The sequence below is a fragment of the Silene latifolia genome, chromosome 11 (assembly GCF_048544455.1).
Source record: "Silene latifolia isolate original U9 population chromosome 11, ASM4854445v1, whole genome shotgun sequence".
Classification (NCBI taxonomy): Eukaryota; Viridiplantae; Streptophyta; class Magnoliopsida; order Caryophyllales; family Caryophyllaceae; genus Silene; species Silene latifolia.
Genome location: NC_133536.1, coordinates 56,432,940 through 56,452,131, shown reverse-complemented (window position 1 = coordinate 56,452,131; position 19,192 = coordinate 56,432,940). Strand labels below are relative to the sequence as shown.

Below are 19,192 nucleotides of genomic sequence, written 5' to 3'. Positions count from 1 at the left end.
TTTAGGCTTAACAGTTTTGCATTTCGCTCGAGATTGAACTCGTTCCATTAGGTCATTAGATCGAGTCTAGTTCTTGCTTGGGGACAAGCAAGGTTTGGTTTGGGGAGATTTGATGCGTGTCTAAAATATGATGTTTCACACTTTATTCTACGCGCATTTCAGAGCTCAAATGTGCAATATGTGCCAATATTTCTCTATTTTCCTCTACTTTCGTGTTTTTGTACATTATTGCAGAAATGTGAAGAATTTAACGGGAAATCAAGCCAAATCCGTCCCCGAGTAATCTGCATTGCGAAGGACGTAAAGGAATTGCTTAAAGAACGAGCTTGGTGCGCAATCCAAGGCCCAAAAGACAAGTCCACGTGTTTTAAGAAGTCAAGTAGCAGACTCATCCAAATCGATCGACCATCACCCTCGGTCGATCGACCAATGCTCGGTTCCGAAGCTCTTTGTTTGTTTGAGAAGCGATCGATCGACCACCTTATCGATCGATCGACCGATTTCTATTCCGACGCGAATTGAAAGACCGTGAATCTTGAAGCCCGTGAAGTTTAGGTTTAGGAAATAAGATGTTGCGTTGATTGCTATATAACGTAACATAAAACCATCAGTTTAGATATGAAGTTTTTATCCAAGTTTTTATCACAATACAGTACTTTTAGTTTTAGTTTATTTCGAGTATCTAGGGTTTGGGATATCGATTTTAGCATTGGAATTCTGCCCTTGTTCTTAATCTTTTCTCTTAAATCTCGGTATTCATTCTGCCCTAATTTTAGTTTATTGTTTTACTTTCATTATTAGTATAGAATTGATAGCTAGTGTCCCAAAAGCCAATTATCGTTTTGTCATTGTTGTTATTTACCTTAAGCATGAATTCAGTAATCGTTATGAGTTTTATTGTTGTTTTCATCTTTAGCATGAGTAGCTAATTCTTTAGTGCTAGGATGTAGGCGATTTATGGCATAGGCGGCATTAGATTAGGGAGAACTGTCTCGCGTGTTGGTCGATCGATCGACATTGCGATCGATCGATCGACCTCGTAGGGTTTTATATTCGTTTTAATTGTTTTAATCTTGTATTTAACGAATCGAATGCATGCGACCAGTTAGATACCTATTTCGTGACTGACCCATTAGATCGAAAGATAGGGAAGGTTATTTGACCATCAATTAAATCGACTAGACTGTGCTAAGATCGAAAGATAGGTATAGTTTGGACCATTAGTCACTTTTCAGGACGAAAGTTAGTATTAGTGACATTAGGGACCTATAGCGAGATCGAGAGATGCTATTTGTTAAGAGTGGACCGAGAGGACCTCTTTGTTTCCCGCCTTACCTGTGTTTGATTCAGACCGACTTAGTTTGCTACCGCCGAAGCTATAATGACCCGACCATCCTAGTATCCTTATTTTATCTGTTTAAATCGTTTATTTAGTTTATTATCTTTGTTCACTTTTAGCTGTCGACCAATTCAATTCAACCCCCACAATAAGTTACCTCAGACTGATCATAAATCAACTAAAGTTTACAACTGCCTCCTTGTGGTTCGACCCTGTTACCACTAGCCTAGGTTAGTCTTAATAGGAGATTATAAATTTTATCTTTGGTACTCACAACGACGGGTATCAACTTCTCGGCACCACGAACCCCACAACAAAACGATGTTGTTGAGCGTATGAATAGAACATTGGAGGATATAGCACGCACGATGTTGTTATGTAGCGGGCTACCTCGGAATTTTTGGGCCGGAGCTATTAGTACTGCATGCTATGTTCATAATCGAGCTCTGATTAGACCCATTCTCAAGAAGACTCTCTATGAGCTTCTTAGGGGACGTAAACCTAACATATCACATCTACGATGCTTCGGGAGTAAATGTTTTGTCCATAATAAAGGCAAAAATAGATTAAGCAAATTCGATCCCAGAAGTTATGAAGCTGTGTTTGTCGGTTATTCTAATCATAGTAAAGCATATAAGGTTTTCAATAAGATAACCTTATACATCGAAGAAAGTGTTCATGTTGTTTTTGATGAGAATAATATGTTTGACAAAGCTGAACAGGATGAGGAAGAAGATTTGAACGAACCTGACTTCCGACTATCCAGAAATGATCTTCCAGAATTGGATGCGGAAGATAAAGAAATTGAGGGCACAAATGATGAACAAGGAAGCCCTTCGAATGATAAAGGAAAGAGAACTGAGAGTTTAGTTGATGATACTAAAACCTCTTCTCAATATAAGCAATTGGAGAATAAAGTTATAGCTGATGATGCTATAACATCAACTTCAAGTCAGCAAACTAGATCCAATGTTATACCTAATTCTGTTATAACCCCAGGATTGGATTCAGGGGGAACAAGGCATGAACCCCAATCATTCGAAGAAGGTGAGATCAGTTCAGATGAAGATGTGCCTCCTGTTTCTAATAAATGGAGATATAAGGACTCTCATCCAATGGAAACTATTCTAGGAAGTTTGAATGAAGGAGTTCGAACTCGTAGGAAGCTTAACAACTTCTGCTCATTTTACTCCTTCCTCTCAACCATTGAGCCAACAAATATCAAAGAAGCACTTGCAGAGCCAGATTGGATCGTTGCTATGCAAGAAGAGCTACAACAGTTCGAACGGAACAAAGTTTGGCATTTGGTTCCAAGATCTAAAGACCGAACTGTTATTGGTACAAGATGGGTTTTTAGAAACAAGCTGGACGATACATGAGTTATTGTACGAAATAAAGCTAGATTGGTTGTGCAAGGATACAATCAAAAAGAAGGAATTGACTATGATGAAACCTTCGCTCCTGTGGCCAGACTTGAGGCTATTAGATTATTAATAGCGTTTGCTCCTCATAAAGGAATTAAACTATATCAAATGGACGTTAAGACAACATTTCTTAACGGTTATTTGAATGAGGAGGTTTTTGTTGAACAACCTCCAGGATTTCTTAATAGCAAGTTTCAAAACCATGTTTTCAAATTAAATAAAGCCCTGTATGGTTTGAAACAAGCTCCGAGGTCGTGGTACTTGAAAGTGGTTTTAAAAGAGGATCTGTCGACAAAACCATATTTCTGAAAACTGAGGATTCCGATTTATTAGTTGTACAAATTTACGTTGATGATATTATTTTTGGTTCAGCTAATGATTGTTTATGTAAGTATTTTTCAAAATTAATGACCTCATAATTCGAGATGAGCATGATGGGAGAACTCAAGTTCTTCCTTGGACTCCAAATTCAACAAACTACTGAAGGAATTATGATACACCAACAAAAATACATCAAGGAGCTAATCAAGAAATTTGGTATGGAAAATTCTAATTCAAAGCCAACTCCTATGGGTACAGATAAGAAGTTGACTTTAGATGAAAACGGTAAGTCTGTCGATGAGATGACTTATCGAGGAATGATTGGCTCACTTCTTTATTTAACTGCAAGTCGTCCTGATATTATGTTTAGTATATGCGTATGTGCTCGATTTCAATCGTGCCCTAAAGAATCGCATATGATTGCAGTTAAGAGAATCTTGAAGTATTTAATTGGTACTTCTAAATTATATCTGTGGTATCCTCTTGAGTGTAATTTCAATCTCATAGGGTATACAGATGCAGATTATGCAGGTTGTTCACTTGACAGAAAAAGTACTTCCGGCATAGCTACGTTTATTGGACCGTATATTATTACATGGGTATCAAAGAAGCAAAATTCCGTTGCGTTATCTATAGCTGAAGCCGAATACATTGCCGCTGGGTTGGTATGTTCTCAACTTTTATGGCTTAAGCAACGGTTATTAAGTTATGTAATTACGGTGTTAATGTTGGGTGTATACCTATTTTATGCGATAACACGAGTGTTATAATTATATCTAAGAACCCTGCGCAGCACTCACGAACTAAGCATATAGATATTAGACACCATTTTCTACGTGACCATGTAGATAAGGGCAATATTAGACTGGAATTGTTTAGTATAGAAAAACAATGGGCTGACATTTTTACCAAAGCATTGGCTAGAGAACGTTTTGAGATTTTACGGTTGGAAATTGGTTTAACTGGTGGCAACTAAAGTTGTCACAAATATTTTATTTTCAGTATGACTGACTAGATTTGACGAGATTGTATGACTGAGTCCGTATTTTTCGTTGCAAGTTTATTTGTGTTAAACCTGCCACAATCCTTTCCTTGCTTTCTTTTTATTAGACTTTATATTTTGGATTTATGTCTAAATCGGCCCATTTTGGCTTATCTTTTCTATTCCGCCCATTAGGCTTTATAACTTGTTCATCAATTCGGCCCATTGGCATTAGACTACTTGGTTTGAAGTAGACATATGTTATATTTTGCATGCTTATCGTAGATTATTTTCTCCTTTTATAATCTCTCTTTGCATGATTAATACGTGTCTCGATCTTTATTATTCTACTTCCTCCATTCTAAAATAATTGACATTTTCAATTTACGAGGTGAGCCTTTGAATTCAATTTATACAAAAATATATTGGTCGGAAAATTATAAAAATTACACCATAAAATTCCTTACGAATAGAGCTTTAATATGATTATACATTTCAACATATTTAGTCGTATATTTTGAGAGATATTGAAGAGAGAAGTGAGTGTCTCGAAAAGTGAGAATGACAATTAAAAATAACAGAGGGAGTAGTTGTTTCATGTCTTTTATCGTCTTTTCGATGATGTCAAGAGGGGGAAGAAAATGATCGTGACTCAAGTATTTGCCTAAGCTTGCTCCTTGTCAGAACCTTTAATCTCTTAAGGTCCTTAGATGCTATACTTTGTATACAAGTGGTTTGTTCTTGCGCTCAACTGACTATGACTTTTATGGTATTATGTTGAGGGGGAACTTACACTTAGTCACAAATCGTAAGAAACTTGTCATCATCAAAAAGGGGGAATTTGTTGGACCATATAGATATATGATTAAGTTTTGATAATGACAAGTGTGTGCTTCGTATTATATATACTCTTGCTCGTAATCGTTTGTTTAGTCTTTAATAGATTGACGTAAGTTTACAAGTTTACCAAGTAATGTTATAGCAACATTGGCTATAACATTGAAGATTTGTGAAGCACCATTCAAGTAATGTTATAGCGGCTTGAGCTATAACATTGAAGATTCTTAAAGCGTCATAGTAACTGTAACAAGTTTCAAGTATGATGATCACTCAAGCAAAAGGCTCGATCAAGTCTATAACAAGCTCAAGATGAAGAGCTTATGATCAAGATAAAGAGAAGATCCTATCACTGAAGATATCCAGGAAGATTAGCTAGTATAGGTCTTCATCTAATGACGGTATCTTAAGAAGAAATATTGGAAAAGTAAAGTTATAGCTATTTCACCTATAACTTTACTTACCAAGCTTAAGGTTATAGTTGTTTCTACTATAACTTTGAGTAGCAATTTTATGGCACGATTTTAATAATTTTAAAATCATTTTCAAAAGATAAAATTTTTCAAATGTATTTCAAAATCATGTGTGTATATGATAGAGATGAAATATGGGTTGTTATAATGAATAATTTGCATTTTTCTATTGGTTAGTAAAACAGCTTATGGGTCGTCATGCTACCTAGGATTTTCTAGATTATTTGACCTAACCCTAATCCAAGAAGTGGATTTTCTACCTAGCTGGACACGGCCAAGGGTTCGGCCGCACGGCCTTAAGTCGTCTTGGTTTCGTGAGTCCTCTAGTACAAGTAACTTATCCAATTAAATCTAATAATATTTTTACAAGATATTCTCATATCTTAAATATATATTTGATTTAATTTGTTTACTTATTTGAAAATCATAGAGATTAAATTAAGTTAAGATAAGATTTACTTTGATCTTATTTGCTTAAATTAAATTATCTCATGGATTAAATTAAGGAAGAGATAAGATTTATTTCTCGTGAAATAATCTACCTATCTCACGGCACCTATTAGGGTTTCGATCCAAACCCTAATCTTCCTCTCTACTATAAATACACATGATAGTTGTGCATTGCAAAAGAAGCTTTTCGAAATACATAATTCCTTGCAAACAATTTTGAGTTTAATTTTAATCAATTATTTTTATTGTTTTGCATTTGAAAATCTTTACAAAAAGTCGTGCTGATCTTTAATTTGCATATTATTCTTAAGGTTACGTTATAAGATAATAGTACTTAATATTTTTTCTTACCCGTTCAATTGTGTGAACACTTAGAAGAACAATCAAGTGCTTTCTTAGTAACTTAAGATAGTCTAATCGAATATCTAGTGATATTCAAATTGAGTTATAACTAGAGTTAGTTATACGAGTTGGGTTGATAATTTTGTAATCTGGAGAAAGGTACTAAAATTATTAATCGAGAATAGTGGACGTAGGCTTCGACGTGTGAAGCTGAACCACTTCAAAACCGTGTGTCTTTGCAAGTTTTCATTTTAGTTCATTTCATTACGTTCATCATCACTTAGTTAATGAGTTAAAGTTTAATCAATAAACTTTAAGTAATTAATCATTGATATAAAATAAAAAGTGGGCATAATTTTTTAAATACTCAATTCACCCCCCCCCCCCTCCCGAGTATTTCGACTGTGATAGACTCTTCAATTGAGTATGAGCATACTCGACCGAGTACGTCCTACTCGTTCGAGTACCTTAACTACTCGGCCGAGTAACTCTAGCTAGGTCGAGTAACAAGTTACATTGGTCAACTAATCTCTCCCGTAACCCTTGTTAAGGCTCTCCTTTGGTCAAAAGGTCAGTCAACGGGTCCCTAAGAGGGCGGGTATTACAGAGTGCTTATCTTTAGTATCTGTGTCAAGCACTGCTTCATGCTTTGTTTGACAAAGGTATAAAGCGGATCTCGAACGGTGTCCAAGCACTCCACAATTGCTTGGTGGCGACTACGAACATCCTCGCATCGTCTCGAGACCTTCATAGAGACGAAACCGTCCGATCTAAAGTGAACCGGTCGAAAGCATTTCTACGTCCCCGAGCGTGACTTTAGACCGTCGAATGTCCACAGATCGGCGTGCAGGTGACCAATGTCCACATTCGGGACCCGACCCGCCCGACTGATGGGTCTAGGTGGGAGCAATTTTTGAACAAAGTAATATTTCATGGGACAAGTTTCGAAAAAACTTTATATAAAATATACTTCCTCCATTCAACTTCACTGTACCACTTGGATTTTTTCACGTTTGCCAACGCGTGTTTTAAGCGGTAAATATCGTTAGATACGTATTTGCAAAAAATATAAAAGTTAGATATTTTTAATGTACTCATAAAGACGAATTAAATAAGATCCCATATGAATATATTTTCACTTATTTATTAAGAGAAAATCGAAATTGATTGTTCACTTGTGAATAGTGTAGAAAATGAAAAATGGTCGAGTGGAGTTGAATGCAGGAAGTAAAAGAGACTAAGTTACAAAAAGTGAATTATATAAAAGTTATATTACCCTAATATTAATACTTCCTCCGTTCCATTGAATTGTTTACGTTTGCTTTTTGGGCACTATTCATAAGTGAGAAAAATTTTCAGTACAACTTTTAACGTATAACATAAAAGATAGTAATGTGAAATCTTGTTTAAATGGTCTCACGAGCGCATTATGAAAATCAAATTTTTATAATTTTTAGGAAAAATTACAAATAACCACTACGTATTTACGTATTTTTACAGATAACCACCACGTATTTCTATTTTTACAAATAACTCCCTTATTTTCACGTATACTCCTCAATCACCACCGTATATATGACCTGATACTCATTTTTTATATTTTCCGACTCATTAATTAACTATTTATCTGAAATACCCATATTACCCTTATCAAATTACACAATCCCAAATTAACATATTTCTTTCTTCATTTCCTATTGAAGACCCAAATCAATTAATTCATATGGAAATCCTACGTCCCCCAAATCAATTGATCCAATATGCTTTACAATTCATCTGACCCCCTCTTTATGATTTTCCATAATTCTTGGACCCATTCACATAAATTTAGATTCAGTTCACATGAATTCAGGTTCACAAGACACATTCTGGGATGCACTAGGTTGTGCGACGAAATGGTGGATCGGAACTTAGTCGAACTGGCCTTATTCTGGGCTGCTAGACTTGTGGTTCGTTTGTGCTCAATTAGTTCAACTTGTCAGACTTTTAAATTAGGTTTCGGTGCCAACTTCAAATACGATGATTCAAATGGCGGTGTGCGGTAATGCCGTTGTTTGCTGCTCAATTGAGTGCAGAATCAGGTTGTTGCTGCACTTAAATTCGGCATGGTGGAAATGAGTGTTGGAGGATTTTGGGGATTTAAGGTTTCCAGATAAATCAATTGATTTGGGGGATTTAGGGTTCCCATATGAATTTTACTTGATTTGGGTCTTTGGGAAATGAAGAAAGATGAGAAATATTTTGTTAATTTGGGATGGTACAAGTCGATAAGGGTAATATGGGTATTTCAGATAAATCGTTAAATATACGGGGATGATTGGGGAGTATACATGAAAGCTTGGGGGTTATTTGTAAAAATAGAAATATGTGGTGGTTATTTGTAAAAATACGTAAATACATGGTGGTTATTTATAATTTTTCCTAATTTTTAATGATATGTATCTAAAGATATAAACAAAATAAAACAAGCATTGACATATGTGCATAAAACAAACGTAAACTATCATATGGAACGAAGTACTCCTTATCTCGGTCATTTGTTGTCCTTTTCCATTTTTTGGTGTCTCAGTTATTTGTTGTCATTTCTATTTTAAGAATGAATTTGATCATTCTCATTCAATTTTCAATTTGTTCCACTTGTCATTTAGTTATTGGTCATCTTCTCCTTCGTTGGTCATTGTCCCAAAACCAAAGGATAACAATTGACTGGCGGGATAGAGAGAGTAAGTATTAATTATTTTCTCTCCACCGGTCAACGGTCAGGCCTCAGAGTCACAGAAATGCAGAAGAGAACGAGCAACATTAAAAAAAACCAACGAGACGACTCCACCCCCATTTTCTCTCTCCTCTCCCCTCTCCCCTCTCCCCTCTTTCTCTCTCTAAAATCGCCATGGATGTACCTATGAGATCTACGTTACTCTTCTCCACCCTCCTCGTCCTCCTCATCCATGGAGGACACTCCTTCTACCTCCCCGGGGTCGCTCCTCAAGATTTTGACAAGGTCTTTCCTCCCTCTCTATCAAATTTCACATTTTCCTTAATTTTCCACTTTTATTTGATTGATGTTCTATGTATTCATATTACAGTGATCTGTATATGTGTTGTTTCTTATAGATCGAAATTTCTTATTATTTTGTTCCGTTTTCAGAGAATTTGATTATTTTTTTTCTTTTTTTGGTTACGAGAATATGTGATTTGTGCTAAATTGATTGATATTTTTGTCGGTGATTAGAGCATTTGAGCAAACTGCGTTGATTAATTGACTGACTCATTCTGCTATATCTAGCATAACGTGTGTTTTCGGGTTGATTGATGTTTTGTGGGTGACGGTTTGGTAAATGTAATGCTCATGTGGTTAGATCTTCGAGTTCGGATAGAATTTGTATATGTACATTATAGAATAGGTTGACGAGAGTGCTGTGAAATCAAGAAGATAGGTATAGAGGCAATGTCGTAAGCGTTTCCTCTCTAAGTGACATTGATCTGGGGATGTCTGCTATTGTAACATATTGGTAGATGTTCTAACTCCTGCATTACGAGTGTGTCAGGGTTTTGCTGTCGCTACAGAATATACGAAAGAGCTACCCGTGTTAGTATTTGATTAGGTAACAGTACTCAATTGGAGAACCGTAGCTGGTTATTTTAGGGAAGAATTAATAGTTTACGCTTGCTTAGATCTGACTATCTGAGGATGAGGGGGGTCAATAGGTGGTGCATAATGTGGATCATTTAAGTATGCATGCTTTTATATTAAGAAGAGGTGCTAGTTGTGTACTAAAAGTTTCGTTGTAAGAAAAGAATCAAGCCTACGATAGCTTCAGTTATGTTAATAATTCCATATTTCTTCGTTTATGAGTAAGTGCAGAAAGAGTCTAATTTAGTGATGATGTCAGAAGGATGTAGAACTCCGTGAACATGGGCTCCTGGAATTGTCTTGGTTCATTGGTTGTATACTTACATAGAAGGTGGAATAAAACATAAATGCAAAGCGGTGTGGGTGAGAGGAAGGTGTTAGATTATAGGTATATATACTTGTTAGCCTTTATTTCGTTGCTTTTAATCTTTTATTATGTCAAGTACTTGTTTTTTCTAAGTGGATGGGAGATATGAACAGGGAAAAATATTCTCCTATCACTGGTAAGTTAAATGGTAATGGAGCTTCATTGACCTTTTCCGGTTTAACTTCCTGTTGCATGTCTGCATCTGAGTCGTCATAAAATTGTGAAAGTTGAACATGATTCCCGGTATTCACTGTAATTTGCGACTTTTACTAAGTGCACTTGTTTACTACGTTATGGACAATTTTCACCGTGAGGTTTTAATCTGTTTTTCTATGCAGGGAGATCTGCTGATGGTAAAGGTGAACAAGCTGACCTCAATAAAGACACAACTTCCATACTCATACTACTCACTTCCTTATTGTCGCCCAAATTCTATAGTTGACAGTGCGGAGAATCTTGGTGAAGTCCTTCGTGGTGACCGGATTGAAAATTCTCCATTTGTGGTCAGTTTTATGTTGTAACTCTTATTTGTCTGTTCCTAACTTGGGTAACACTTCATAATTTAGTTTGTGGTAATTATAATATTTATTGGGAATTGCTTGCAGTTCAACATGCGAGAACCACAAATGTGTAATATTGTCTGCCGCAAAATCCTTGATGCTGAATCAGCCAGGGAATTTAAAGAGAAAATTGATGATGAATACCGTGTCAATATGTATAGTTGCACTCCTTTTTACATATTTGCATTGTGCATACCATGCTGGATTTTGGAACTGTATGTAATGTTGTGACTATTCTTCTTTCTTTAATGATAGGATTCTTGATAATCTTCCCTTGGTTATGCCAATAAGGCGAGGAGACCAGGACACAACTCTCGTGTACCAGCTAGGCTATTATGTAGGCCTCAAAGGAAAATATGCTGGAGTGAGTATTTTTCACTATCCTAGATCACATCCATAGTTCTATATAGTATGACTGGCTTATCTTATGTTTTACCCTGGACTTGCAGACCAATGAAGAAAAGTATTTTATCCACAATCACCTTGCTTTTACTGTGAAGTTTCATCGAGATCAGCTAACTCAGACAGCGAGGATTGTAGGATTTGAAGTCGAGCCTTTCAGGTATCATTTGGTCTATGTTTTGACCTTGATGTTACCTTCGAATCTTTCATCCCATAATTATCAAGTACTTGACGTGTCCTGTTTGACTGTGTTTGTGTGATTTCAGCGTCAAGCATGATTATGAAGGAGAGTTTAGTGAAAAGACTCGATTGACATCTTGTGATCCTCATGCTAGACGTTTGGTTACTAGCTCCAACAACCCACAAGAAGTTGAAGACAAACAAGAGATCATATTTACTTATGATGTTTCATTTGAGGTAATTTTCAGACACCTAACTAGATTATTTTTTCATGTTTGTACTAACAATAAAGATGTGGCTCGCTGATCAGTATCCACTTCCCTTTTTGTATGCCTCAGGAAAGCGAGGTCAAGTGGGCATCTAGATGGGATGCATACCTTCTAACAAGCGATGACCAGATACATTGGTTCTCGATTGTTAACTCGTTGATGATTGTTCTCTTCCTTTCGGGAATGGTGGCAATGATCATGTTGCGTACTTTGTATCGGGACATCTCCAAGTACAATGAACTTGAAACCCTGGAAGAAGCCCAGGAGGAGACTGGGTGGAAGCTAGTCCATGGTGACGTTTTTAGGCCTCCAGCTAACTCAGACTTGCTGTGTGTCTATGCTGGAACTGGTGTTCAGTGCTTTGGGATGATGGTCGTAACCATGATGTTTGCTGTGCTTGGATTCCTCTCTCCCTCAAACCGTGGTGGGCTCATGACGGCCATGCTCTTCCTTTGGGTTTTCATGGGTATCTTTGCCGGGTATGCCTCTGCCCGGTTGTACAAAATGTTCAAAGGAACGGAATGGAAGAGAATTGCTCTGAGAACGGCATTCTTGTTCCCTGGAACCATTGCTGTTGTTTTTTTCATCTTAAACGCTCTCATATGGGGTGAAAAATCATCCGGCGCTGTTCCATTCACAACAATGTTTGCCCTCATCTTCTTGTGGTTTGGTATCTCAGTCCCACTTGTTTTTGTCGGTAGCTATGTGGGGTCCAGAAAGCATGCGATTGATGATCCCGTCAAAACAAACAAGATCCCGAGGCAAATACCCGAGCAAGCCTGGTACATGAACCCCGTATTTTCGATCCTCATTGGAGGCATACTTCCTTTCGGGGCCGTCTTTATCGAGCTCTTCTTTATCCTCACTTCCATCTGGCTACATCAATTCTACTACATTTTCGGCTTCCTCTTCATCGTGCTCATGATCCTTATTGTCACGTGCGCGGAGATTACCATCGTGCTTTGCTACTTCCAGTTGTGCAGCGAGGATTATCTCTGGTGGTGGAGATCCTACTTGACGTCAGGCTCTTCAGCCCTCTATCTGTTCCTCTATGCAGCGTTCTACTTCTTCACCAAGCTGGAAATAACCAAACCTGTTTCGGGAATGCTCTACTTTGGGTACATGCTGATTGCCTCGTATGTCTTCTTTGTGCTTACTGGTACTATTGGCTTTTACGCTTGCTTCTGGTTTACAAGGCTTATCTACTCCTCTGTGAAGATTGATTAAATATTGTTGTCACGCCGTGTTGCTGAGCACTTTTTCGCGACCTGGGGAAATACTCGAAAAGCATGTCCGAATTAGTGATTCTTGTGTACCTTGTTAGATAGCGAAAGTTGAGAGTTGTTTGTGATACACAACTATAGTAAGATTGAAAGATGAACTCAGATATAGATTTGTTATGGAACATGTACTTTAATTCTTTATTTTTTTTTTTTTTTTGTAATGACAGAACACTAAGATGAACTTGAAATGCTTTTTAGAGAGAGAAAGCTCTGAGGTTTCCCTAACATCTAGCAATGGCTCGGTCTAGAAAAACTTCGTCCCCCTTAAATTCACCTAATAAAAATAAAAAAAATACTAATTCATCTGGTAATAAATCACATAAAACTAGTATTACGCCAAATAATAATGAAATTCATGAGATTATTCAGAATCGTCATGAAGCTGAGTGTTCTAAGGTTGCGGAATTGCGCGCGTTTGATCTTAGTAAGGAACTTAATGTCATCTCTGAGGACAAGTCTACTGATGATGAGGGTTGGCAGGAGGTTAGCCGGAAATCGCGATCGAAGTCTCCGATTGTGACGTCAGGTACTGTGCCTACTCTCAAAATTGGTGTTGATGATGTTAAAAGTGAGGTTGAATTCTGGTCTTCTTCTGTTTTGTGTTATGTTATGGGTGCAAATCCTCCTAGTCATGTGGTTGGAGGGTTTGTGCGAAGATTGTGGGGTAAACTTTCGATTGATAAGGTTGCGTTTAAACCTAATGGCATTTGTATTGTGCGTTTTAAGAAGATGGAGGATAAGGAGGCGGTTTTGAATGGTGAACACTGTTTCTTTGATAACAAACCATTTATTGTCAAACCCTGGAGTATTAATGCACCTGTAATTAGGGCTAAGGTGGATGTCGTTCCTGTTTGGGTTAGGTTCTATAACCTTGACCTAAAATTAAGGGAGCTGCTCTAGCAAAAATTGCGGGGATTGGTTGGTAAGCCAAAGGTGTGTTCGACATCACATTACTAAGGAGAAGGAATTCCTTGATTATGCTAGATTCATGGTAGAAGTTCAGGTTGGTCAGCCTTTGCCAGAGGTCATTGAGTTTTTTGATGAGTCTGGCCTATTGATTTCTCAGTTTGTACACTATGAGTGGAAGCCAATTATCTGCTCTAGTTGTAATGGAATGGGACATGAGACTGGGGCTTGCAAGAAGGTTGTGCCCAAGAAGAAGGTTGTGCCAGTTAAGAAAGTCTGGGTTCCTAAACCAGTGGTCCAACAGAGTCAGGGAATGCAGTCTCAGGCTCAGCCGTTATTGGATGTTCGAGTGGAGTGGTACATTACCTCGGTTGACCCTAATCTTTGTGGTTACTCCCATGCCAATGAGGGGTAATCAGGTGTTAAACTCTATGACACCTGCTAGAATGTTTAATAGGTTGTCTAAAAAGAATGAGGGATTCTCTCAAGGAGGGCCTTCTTTTGTTGAAGTCTTTGAGCCTTTCTTTGAGGAGGAATCGCTTGCGATTTGGGGAAAGGGAGACTAACTCACACTAGTGATCATGGTTAGTTTTGGCTTTTGGAATGTTCGTGGCATTAATAAAGTGAATAAACAAGGTGATGTTAGAAGGTTTTTGCATTTAAATAATGTAGGTTTCTTTGGCTTATCGAAACTAGAGTCAAAACTCCTGCTATTAATAAGGTCCACTTGGTCTTGGGGATCATTGGCGCTTTTAAATAATAATGAAGTTAGGGAGTGTGGCGAGAATCGGGTTGTTTGGGATAATAGCATGTTTGATGTTATTGTCTTTGTTAAAAGCCGCCAGTCTTGCCGTCTTTGTCTCATTACTTTGTGTTCGTGAGTAATTTTACTTGGCAATGTTCTGTTGTTTATGGTTTTAACAAGAATGCTGATAGGAAGGAGCTTTGGCAGTCCCTTTTAAACATTCACATTTCTATTCAGGGCCTTGGATGGTCATGGGGGATTTTAATAATGTGTTAAACATGGATGAAAGGATTGGTGCTCCTGTTACTGTGGCTGAGGTTAAGGACTTTCAGGAGTGTGTAGATGCCTGTGGACTTTATGATTTGAGTTCCACTGGTGCCTATTTTACTTGGAACAACAAACAAGAAGGAGATGAGAGGGTTTTTAGTAGGATTGATAGAGTTTTGGCAAATGATGCGTGGATTTTGAATGGGCCTAATGAGACCATTACCTTTTTACCTGAAGGATTATATGATCATAGTCCTTGCCTTATAGAATGCTGGAATGCCCAGATTAGACCAAAATCAAGTTTTAAATACTTCAATATGTGGGGTAAACATGAGCAGTTCAAGGAGGTTGTTAAGGAAGTTTGGATGCAGGATGTTTATGGGTGTAGGATGTTCCAAGTGGTCAAAAAATTGAAATGGTTGAAGTTTCCTCTGAAGCAACTGAATAAAGAGAGCTATGGTGATATTGAGAATTCTGCTAAGGTTAGTAAGGTCTTCCTGGAAGATATCCAAAGGAAACTTCATGCTGACCCTGCTAATCCTCTTCTTCAATTGGAGGAAAAGGTTGCTGCCCGTACTTTTAAGGACCTGGATGAGGCTAGGTCTGAGTTTTTGGCTCAAAAAGCTAAAGCTTATTGGGTTCAGAGTGGGGATGATAATACTCAATTCTTTCATAGTTCTCTAAAAGCCAGGAGAGCTCAGAACAAAGTGTTGCAAATTAAAGATAAGAATGGTCATTTATGCTCGATAATCTTTGCTATTGAACATGCTTTTTTGGACTACTATACTTGATTTACTTGGTAGCTCGCTCCTGTTACAAAGTGTGCTCGGGGGTGGTTCACGAGGTGTCTTTTTCTTTACGAGGAGCGAGCCGGGAGATAATTAAGGAGGTTACTGTGGATGAGATTACACATGCTCTTTTCTCTATCCCCAAGGAGAAGGCACCAGGCCCTGATGGATATTCATCTCAATTTTTCAAAGATGTCTTTGAGGTGGTTGGGTCTGATGTTGTGGCTGCTGTTAAGGAGTTTTTTACCACTGGGAGTATTCTGAAACAGGTCAATGCTACTGTCCTTTCTCTTATCCCTAAGAAGAATGCTCCTGAGTCTGTGCTTGACTTTCGTCCCATTGCTTGTTGCAATGTTATCTACAAGTGCATTTCTAAGGTGATCTGCTCCAGATTGGCTTCTGTTTTACCCAGTGTGGTTAGCATGAATCAAAGTGCTTTCATACAGGGAAGGGAGATTGTAGATAATATTTTCATATGTCAGGATTTGGTGAGGCTCTATAATAGAAAGAATTGTTCCCCAAGGGTGATGATGAAAATAGATTTAAAGAAGGCTTATGACTCCATTGAATGGAGTTTTATTGAAGGAATGCTGATTGCTCTTAACTTTCCTCATAAGATGGTTCAGTGGATAATGCAATGTGTCACTTCTACTTCCTTCTCTTTATCCTTGAATGGTAATCAGTTTGGGTACTTTAAGGGACTTAGGGGAATTAGGCAAGGGGATCCTATGTCTCCTCTGTTGTTCACTTTGTGTATGGAGTATTTGACTAGGATTTTGGACTTGGTCACCTCTTCTAATGATTTTCACTTCCATCCTCAGTGTAAGAGCCTCAAGCTATGTCATCTTTGCTTTGCAGATGACTTGCTTTTGTTTTGTAAAGGAGACATTACTTCTGTTAAAGTATTGATGAGGGGGTTTCTTTCCTTTTAAAGCTTCGGACTCGCTTTTTAATAGAAGTAAATCAGATATTTATATGAATGGGGTGAACCAGGTGGTCAGGGATCAAATTCTGCAGATGTCTGGTTTTCAGCAAGGGACCTTCCCTTTCAGATATCTAGGCATTCCCATCTCTTTTAAAAGATTGTCTAGTGCTGATAGTAATATTTTAGTGGATAAAATTGTTAAGAAAATTAGGGGTTGGGGCACCAAGAAACTTAGTTATGCTGGTCGGTTAGTTTTGGTAAGACATGTTCTTTCTCAAATGCACTCTTACTGGGCTAGGATCTTCTTGCTGCCCAAAGGAGTGATTGCTAGAGTTGAGGCAATTTGTAGGAACTACTTGTGGTCTCATTCTGAGAATTTTGCCAAAGTTCCTCTTATTGCTTGGGATCATTGTTGTTTACCTCAAAAATATGGTGGTCCGGTATTCTTAATCTTTGGACTGGAACCTTGCCATGCTTGGTAAGTATGTCAGTGGGTGGCTCGGAAGAAAGACTCTTTGTGGGTCAAATGGGTGAACCACATATATATTAAGCATCGGGATTGGTGGGAGTATCAAGCTCCTAGTTATTCCAAATGGTCTTGGCGTCAATTATGTAAAGTGAAGAGTAGGTTGCTACCTGGTTTTGTTCTTTGGTCTCCGGCCCGACTATACTGACTAGGGTGGGATATCGGTGGTCTTTGGGTCGACATCGAAGGTTCAGTGGTTCTCCTATGTTTGGAATAGGGTGGCTCTCCCTAAAGTTTCCTTTGTTAATTGGTTGTTTATCCATCAGCGACTGTTAACAAAGGATAGAATGGGCAGGTTTGGAATTCTGACTGATGGCTTGTGCTTTCTTTGTGGGACTGCTGCTGAGTCCACAGCTCACCTTTTCTTTGAGTGTGGGTTTAGTAGGAGATGCCTTCAGTTAGTTCAGTTGTGGCTCCCTGCTCCATGGCAACCAAATGTGGTTGAATGGGTTATTCAATGGAGATGTAGGTCTTTGTTGAAGAAACAGGTTCTAATGGCAGTAATTGCAGGACTTGTGTACTTGATCTGGGATAGTAGGAATGTTAGCCGTCTTGAGCACCGTGTTACCAGACCTGCTTGTCTTCTTAAGAGATTGCAGAGTCTAATAGCTTTAAGAGCGAGAGGATTTGAGCAAATTATGGGTAGTCATAGAGAGCATGATTGGTTTAAGAATCATATCCTAGTTCATTGAATGTACTAGTTGGAGTATGCTTGGTGATTGTAAGGTGATGATAATGTAACTTGAATAATTATTAATGCAATTTTCACATTTCACCAAAAAAAAAAAAGAATCCTCAAACTTCATTCAAGTAGTCAGCACAAGCTGTTTTTGTACTGTACTGTACTGTACTTTGTCATTAGAAATAATTGTATTTTCAAATCAGGAACATAGGCTTTCGATTTGACAACAGTTGTACTTTGTCATTAGAAATAATTGTATTTTCAAATCAGGAACATAGGCTTTCGATTTGACAACAGTTGCCACACAGGCACACAGCGCGTTGTTTGCTGTTGAAGGGGTTGTTTGTGTGAAACGCGTAATGTGAAGGAGGTTTTGGTGAAATACACGACTCGACCAGGAAGATATGACACCATCTGAGCGTGTTGGTGCGCTGCACACGACGAAGGCATTGGGGGTTCCTGTGAAATACACGACCAAACCGTGGTCTTTTTCGTGCGATTTGCACGACACCTCTGCCTTTTTACCGTCTCCATGACAAGAACAAAAGCTTCCCAGAAGTCCGTGGATCACATCCATCTTTCTCAAACGCCAATGTATGATACTCCCTCCCAGTCACTATAATGTTTCCTCTTTCCCGAAACGGATTATTCAACTAATGTTCCCCTTTCTATTTTTAGAAACTTTTACTCTTATTTTATTCATTCTTCTCTCCTATCACCAAACCCCACACAACTCTTTTACTCATATTTTATTACTTTCCTTTATGTTTTGGACCCACAATTCTTTATTTAACTACTAATAATTCATCCCTCTCGCCTATCACCAACCCCACACAACTCTTTTACTCATATTTTAATATTTTTCCTTAAGTATTGTGCCCATATCAAATGGAAACAATATAGTGACTGGGAGGGACTACTATTTTTCACAAACCTAGTTTACCCTTGTATATCAATTTTCCGCATTTCCCAAACAAATGTGATAAATTTTGTGGGATTTTTTAAAAGATGTATTCTTTTACTGAATTTTGATCACAAAAATGGAATCTATTAGAATGAAATTTTGTTGTATCTTGGGGAATTCTTTCAAATTCAAAGATTATTCTAAATTCTATGACAATTTAAAAATGTTTTGTGAAATACAAATTCTCATTTGTGAAGGCACTACTTCGTCACAAGCTTGTGACCTCTCACAAAGAGCAAGTGGAAGAGAGGTTGTGAGAGGTTAGAAGCTTATGACGGTCACAAGCAAGAGGGTGTGTTTGTGAAATTGGTAAACCTCAGTTTGGGATAAAAGTTAAGGTAATAAGATACAACAACAATGGTCTTGAATTTGATGATAAACAATGAACATAGTATTTTTCAGAAAATGGTGTGGTGGAAGGAAATCATAAGCACGTTCTTGTGATTGGAAAGCTCGTCATATACTTGATAATTACTGACCCGATATTTTATTCTCTGTTCAAACTCTGTGTAAGTTCGTGCAAACC

General features: G+C 37.8%; 1 protein-coding gene across 1 annotated transcript; it reads left to right on the top strand.

The window, feature by feature from the left end:
• The first annotated feature begins 8,929 nt into the window (after positions 1–8,929).
• On the top strand, positions 8,930–13,041 carry LOC141611665 (transmembrane 9 superfamily member 9-like). Its single transcript, XM_074430250.1, has 7 exons — positions 8,930–9,169; positions 10,508–10,672; positions 10,775–10,884; positions 10,985–11,093; positions 11,179–11,291; positions 11,398–11,548; positions 11,650–13,041. The coding sequence occupies exons 1-7, from the start codon at positions 9,059–9,061 to the stop codon at positions 12,805–12,807; spliced, it is 1,917 nt and encodes a 638-aa protein (XP_074286351.1). The 5' UTR covers positions 8,930–9,058; the 3' UTR covers positions 12,808–13,041.
• The last annotated feature ends 6,151 nt before the right edge of the window (positions 13,042–19,192 follow it).